Genomic DNA, 7,587 nt, shown 5'->3' with positions numbered 1-7,587 from the left:
TGATTTTCAACATTTATAAATAATTATCGTGATGGAACTGAATATCTTGTTGTAATTTTTTTTTTATCTCATAATGCCATCGGTAATCTATTTTTTTCTAAAGGTCAATCAATAATTTATCAAGATTAGATATAATTTGTGATTTTTATATCTTGATATAGTATAATTTTCAAAAATTAAATACTCTTTAAACGCAACTTAAAAATGAAATGTATTGCAAAAGGCAATTTTCTAAGCACTTAATTAAGTTTGTCAAAAGAACGTCATTTTTTTAAAAAAAATAATTTTCTTTAAAATATGGTTTTATCTTACCTAAGAGGAAAAGTATCGGTGTAGTATCTAGGCTCTAAGAGATCTTGCTGTAATCCCGCCCAAACTTTCATGAGTCTGTCGTACGCTTCGGCGGACGTGGCAGGTGGTTCAAGATAGACTGGGGGCAATGTTCCTTGCATAGCTGGCGGCGGCGGCGCTTCTTCGGTTTGTGTACCAGTCACTAATGGAGGTCTTTCCCTCGGGGTAGACGTGTGTCTAGGTGACGGAGTACGTTGTCGCTGTAGATCCTGGTTAACTTGAGTTGACAGTGCTGCCATACGATCAGAAATGACATTCATCGCTAAGATGATGGCACGAGTACTGGGATCAACTGGAACAGTGTCCATAGAATTGTCTGGCGTAAGAATGAGGTTAGTGCCATCCAAATTCGGAATCTGTCCTTGCGGTAGGTTAGCGGTGTCCAAGGGGGGTCTATTCCCCGCAAAAGTTCCTTGAATATTACGAGGTCTAACCATATTTCGGATAAGTTGTGAATACGAATAAAATTTACAGTATTAGCAATAGAAAATAAACAATGAGTATAATTAGTGTAATAATAACTATTTATGTAAATAAATATTGAGGGATAGGACAACCATTGTTTAATTTCATGTTATGCAATATTTTATTTATGTTCACATCAAAATAATTTATAAATGTTTCATATTCATAAAAATAGTTCAAATCCCACCTTTGTTCTTTCCCAGCTGGCATCTTCTGATCTCCCATTCTCCCTTCTTCCCTCAAGGAAAATTGATTCTCCTTCAGAAAATAACTGACATTTTAAATATTATATTAAATTTATTTCTTCTTTTTTTCAACAGCTACAACACGCCCACCCTTCATAAGCTCAGCGTCCCTCTCTCTCGGGTGGTATTGTATCGAATCATTTATTTTAATTGTATTAGTACGCCTTGAAAACAGGGAATCTATATATAATACTGTAAAAACCAATGGTTTATGTGTGAAATGCAATTTCAACCACATGTAATCTTCCTTCTGTCATGTAAAAAAGAAAAATATCCATTTCTACCTAACTCTGTCATCACAATTAGCACGGATTCACAGAAATGTAATGCAAAGTAACAAAAATTGAGAATATAATGGGCTATATGGTATATATGTAAAGAAATTTCAATATACATTCACAATATAAAATAGTCTTTTTTCTTTTTTTTAAAAAAATATGTTCATAATATAAATGGTAAAATGTGATGTGCTATAAAATTATTACAAAGATAAAAAAAATATAATATGCAAAATAAATTTACACAAAAAAACTTTCACAAGTATACAAACTAAGCAATATTGCCACCTCAAGGCATACCCATCAACACGGGCTGACCTTATCTGTAAAAATATTCCTTCACATCATTGCATACCATAAAAATAATATAATAAATGCAAATAAAACTTTTTATAAAATTTTATAATTTAACAAAAAATATATATATATTAAATATAAAGATTTCATAATTTAAAAAAAAAATATTACACATCATCTAATATATCATATAAATCCATACCCAATATATCAAATGCAGACATTAAATAAAAATAACTATCCACATATAACATTATAGATATTATTCTGACTTCATCATACCTCAATTCCTTTAATTTATCATTCATAATTACATATATCATATGTGTAATTCACATTACACCATATTTCATAAAAATGGTTAATTACTTCACAATAAACAACATTAACTCACCCTCAATAGATCCCTTAATAATATATCAACCTTAATTGAAACTGAATTACCTATACAATATAATAACATTAATTAATAATAAACTATCCCACACATGTCCATCCCTTTAAAAACCCAAAATGCATAATTATATAACAAATACTTCATTACAAAAATCCACTTCTATACATATTTCATAAATTCCCAAATTTAAAAATTTAGCAATCCTTTCTCTCCTGCTTCTCTTGAGGTCTAATTTTCCTATGACGGAATACCTATAACACCATTCAATGAGTCTTAAGGCCTACCAAATAATAACCATACCTAATGTCAAAATTGGATGTACCATATACATCTAGACATATAATATAATCAATTTTGCCTTAAATTCCTGATCTTATTTTCATATTCCGGCCTAATACTCATTACATACTTTCTATCTTAGGCTTTATAAGCTAAACATTTAAACAAACTTCTAGAATTCCTTAAACTCACCCCTTAATCTCACCTACCCTTAGATAGTGGTTAGTACTTGCGTTGTGGTTTCACAGTAAAATTCAAAATTATATGAAAAGAATGGTTTTTACCTTTTTATAACGAATAACTCTTGAATCTCCAGGTTCTTATCCTGGGAATACTGTCAACAACATAGATGAATGCCCCTTACTCTCAACCCTTCCCTTTAGAGTATATAACTTATCAATCCCAAACAATCCTATTCTAATAATTAAATAAACCCAACAAACATTACCAACTAGGACAACCACATTGTTTAATATCATGTTATACCATATTTTATTTATGTTCACATCTAATTTATAAATGTTTCATATTCATAAAAATAGTTCAAATCCCACTATTCTTTGTTCTTTCCCAGCTGGCATCTTCTGATCTCCCATTCTCCCCTCAAGAAAAATTGATTCCCCTGTCAGAAAATAACTGACATTTGATTATATTAAATTTATTTATTCTTTTTTTCAATAGCTACAACATTATTGAAGTGTGAAATATAATCAGAAAAATTGTTTCCATGAAGCCCACTAACATTGATGAGATCTAAATTTTTATTTTATTAAAAAAATCGTTAACTTTATGATTCGATGGAACAAATTAATACTGAAATGTATGCCATGCCTGTCTAGTTAACATATCCACTATTTTCTATTGGACTAAAAACCAGTATAAATTTAATGTAATCTTAAGGCTTAACCTTAACATATTATATACATATAATCAGGTTAGTTTAGCTTAGTTTGATATATGATGGGCCATCATTTACGTGATATAATTATTTTTAAAATTTAACTATAATCCAATTATTAGAATAAGAAAACGGGTATAAATACGTTAAATTACTATTTCAGTGTCAACTGCTATAGTGTCACTAAATTAGGTGTACAAAAAAAAATTCAACATACGCGGTTATGCAAAGTCGAGCCATTCTTGGAGCGATGAGGCTATGTTCTATAAAATATTGGATTTACAGAACTGATATTCGGATAGAATATATGTTACCGTCAATGTATTATATTTCAACATTAAATCATTTTTTAAGTGCGCTTTTAAAAATCTGATTTTACCGGAAATGTACGACGTCATGTTTGGAATACCTACTCTATAAATTTCAGTCAATTTTTCCAAGAGAACTTTTAAACTTTATATTAAATTTTCCATATATATTTTATATGACTCAAAGGTTAACAATAAAATTTTCTACAATTCATTAGATAGGTATTCCAAATATGATAGAATATAATTCCGGTAAAATTTGATTTAAAATTTTATAAAAAACGCGCTCAAAAAATGATTTAAACTAGTAAAAATAAAGCATTGCAGGAAAAAAAAACAGATTGACGCTAAACATATATATAATTTCATAGAATAAGCCGTGCTTATAAACGTTATTATAAAAATATGATGTCTTTGCTTTTACTATAACATGCAGAAAAAAAATTGTTACCTTACTTCTTTACTTTTCAGTTAAAATAGAAACGAGTTAATTTCAAGAAAAAAAACTTTTGCTGTGCTATTGACACGGGGTGCTAATAATGTTAATATATTAGTAAAACCTAGATATGGTCAAAACGCAAGGGCAGTCAATTAGCTAGTAACTTTATAGAATTGGTTTAAATAGATAAATTATTGAGGGGACAAAATAAAACGGTCAAAAAAAGATTCGGGTTCAGTAGAATTAAATTTTTATTGAATAAAATCTATTCAACAATGATTGTTTTTAATAAAATTTAATCATTTTCATTGATGGCCTTAAATTTGGAAGCCATTTCATTATAGGCAAACTAGTATAAATAATAGATAAGCTGTGATTTAAGGTTCAGTTGAACTTAGGCCTTAAAGAATAGCACATTATTCATATTTAATTTACTATTTGTACTTTTATGAATATCAAAATTTACTATCTGTACTAGATTTAAAGAATTTTTTTAATATTTTAAAATTCAGAGCTATTTAATTTTTTTTATCGACAACAAATTTCAAACAGAAAAGATTATTATAATTTGTTGACAAATAACACCCAATCAAATGATTAAAAATTAAATATGCCCATAATTATTTCCAGCTAAAATGCCATTCACAAGCAGTTGATAGACTATTGTGTTTTTAAATGTTATATAACAGTGAAAAAATCTTTTGACTACATTAGAATAAGTGAACTTTAGTTTGGACCAATACACTCAGGCCAGATTGGACTATGGTTCTTAACCTTTCATTGTACAGGTGGGACTATGCAGACCACAGTCATTTTAAATAGGTTATTACTTAAAATTCTTTTGATAGCAGGAATCTTTTAGTAGCTTAATATTTTTAGATAAAGTATGTAAAAAATTAATTTTGATATAAGGGGATTTTGGAGCTTAGGGTCAAATATACCCCATGTGTTCATCTGTGTAACTTTTTTCATCTGTTTTAGCATAAATAAACACATTTTAATATATCCTTTTATTAATGAAAAGTTATATTATATTAAGATTTCTACATCAATTTTATTTATATTTTTTATATAACATTTAAAGATAATTTGTCACTTTTTTGACTCCCTTGACAAAATAGAATTAAATTATTCAAATAACTGATAAATCATTAACTTATAGTTTATTTAATTATTTTTTAAATATGAAAGCTACTAATTAATTTATTGATTCTTGGGGTCTAAGGGTAAAATAGATCAATTAAGCATGTGGTGTTAAATAAAAACTGGTCTTTTTATATTTTAAAAATATTTCCATTTTTCCCTTCTTTAACAAATATGATTTTCATATTGCAAAATAAATGAATTAAAAATTTATAAAAAATATAAAATAAAATAACAAAAAATATATTAATTGAGTAGTAAGGCATATACATTAATAACCTATCTGAACCTAATATGATCTGTCCAGATGTAGTCTCAAAAATAATTGGTTCAGCTCTGGTCAAAGACTGATAGAGAACGTTGACCTTGACTAATTAGAATATTAAAATATAGCATCATTTTTATATTTTTGGTTATATTATTTGTGAAAATTTTGGCCAGAGAAATTATTACAGGAAACATTAGGTAATCAGTTATTATATGCAATAGAAAAAACTAAATATCAAAGGCATAATAATGGTTAAATTTCAAGTTTTACATAAGATCCATACAATTATTTTGCCTCCAGCCCATTATTATTAATTATCTAGTTACTTATCATAATATAAAATTTAATTTTTTTTAAAATTGAGCTAAAATTCAAAGAGGTATAGATGTCACTTTTCATTTATAACCCTTAATATCACATGTAATATAAAAACTAAAAAGTTAAAATTTGTTTTGGATCTAACTATAACATTTATCACCTTCATACAACTTTTAACAGGATTGAAAGGGTTGGTCAAAAATTTGTATGCAAATTATATTTCTTAGATACATGTTATTTTTAATTTGATATATATTGGTTTTTTAATTAAATGCCTTTTTCACAGGTATAAGGATAAATATATGTTTATTAACCAATCAATTCCTCTAAATATGCATTATGTTATAATATTACAATATATCAATCATTACATATATTTAATAATATAATATTATCTTTCATTTCTTTTTGCCAGGAAGGATAATGCCTTCATACTAAAAATATTGATATAAAAAATTAAAATAAATTCATTATAGATTAATTAATTATATGATTATATAATACTTACATTTTTCTGGAACCATTTCATAACTTCCTCTTTAGTTATTCTATGTTTTGCACCTATTTTAGATGTTTTTCTTTTGCGCTCATTGATGTTAAAACCAGGTCTACCCATAACAACAAAAAAATCAAGGCCATAAATACCTATATTCGGATCATATTTAATGCCCAAATCAATGTGTTCCTGTATTCCAAAACCAAAATTACCAGTGCCTGAGAAGCAACTTTTTCGTAACTCGTATTCTTTAACCTATATACAAATTAAAAACATCGTTCTAAAAGCTTGAATGGTATAAAAGTAAAACTTTAAGTCCTTTTTCAAGAATTTCTTCTGCTTTCGCACCCCTAACAGTACAATGAACAGCAATTTTTTCATTTCTTCTAATTCCAAATGAACGTATAGTATAGCGAGCTAAAAAAAAATTAAATTTTTTTAATTTTCTTAAATATACCTTTTGAAAAAACTGGTTGTTGTCCGGTTAATTGTTCTAAAACTTTAGACGCCCTTGTCAATCGATCTCCCGATTCGCCAACACATATATTTAAACACAACTTTCTTATCTTAAGCTCTCGCATAATATTACTCTTCTCATCTTTTTTGGGTTTTTTTACCTTAAAGATAATTTATATGTATAAATTATGATATAATCTTACAACCATGCTGTAGAGTTGACCGAGGAAATATGTTTTATAAAATAAGATCAGATGCTTTTAAGATATTAAAAAATTAAATACAAATATATTTAATAAATTATTTTATATTTTGCTGTTAATAAATAAAATACAGCAAATGTATGCAAATATTTAAGTAACAAATATTTTTAAACATATGCTAATATAATTCAGTTTATATTGTTTTACAGATATAAAAATGAAGATAATATTGTCATTAACAGGGCTGAGATAAATAAATATTATATTTATAAAAAAATAATAAAGAAAGATACACATCCTTTAAAAATGTGCTGCTTAATTTGGAAAATAGACAGATGCAGCGTCTACATGAGCTGTGGAGGTAGGAACAGTTTGTATCCAATATTTTTGAGATAAATAATTGAGGGAGAGGGTTATCTATTAAATCTGATAAATTATTGAGGGAGAGGGTTATCTATTAAATCTTTAGAAGAAATAGGGCAAAATTTATTGGGGCTATTATAATAAAATTATATTCCTAAGAATCGACCAAATTTATATATTGCTCAAATCATAGACATTATTTTCCAAATAGCAATTTCTGGATCAGTTTCTGCTCTATTTTTATAAGTAAAAAAATAGGTTAATGATTTTATCAGTAAACTCATATTGATGTTAAAATATATACTATAATAATGCATTCATTGTAAAAATGAGGTTTTTTTTAAATTTAATTCATATTCTAATAAACTTTTACGTTCATGATA

At 27.0% G+C, this 7,587-nt stretch overlaps 1 protein-coding gene across 1 annotated transcript; it reads right to left on the bottom strand.

Moving 5' to 3' along the window:
- Positions 1–6,051: 6,051 nt before the first annotated feature.
- Positions 6,052–6,959, bottom strand: LOC135931029 (large ribosomal subunit protein uL5-like). Its single transcript, XM_065467883.1, has 5 exons — positions 6,842–6,959; positions 6,640–6,799; positions 6,493–6,599; positions 6,195–6,437; positions 6,052–6,120 (listed from the first exon to the last, which is right to left on the bottom strand). Exons 1-5 carry the CDS (start codon positions 6,845–6,847, stop codon positions 6,085–6,087), a joined length of 552 nt encoding a protein of 183 aa, XP_065323955.1. The 5' UTR covers positions 6,848–6,959; the 3' UTR covers positions 6,052–6,084.
- Between the last annotated feature and the right edge of the window lie 628 nt (positions 6,960–7,587).

This window comes from Gordionus sp. m RMFG-2023, chromosome 1 (genome assembly GCF_954871325.1).
Source record: "Gordionus sp. m RMFG-2023 chromosome 1, tfGorSpeb1-WG-v2, whole genome shotgun sequence".
Lineage (NCBI taxonomy): Eukaryota > Metazoa > Nematomorpha > Gordioida > Chordodea > Parachordodidae > Gordionus > Gordionus sp. m RMFG-2023.
This window is presented reverse-complemented; position numbering and strand designations above follow the sequence as displayed.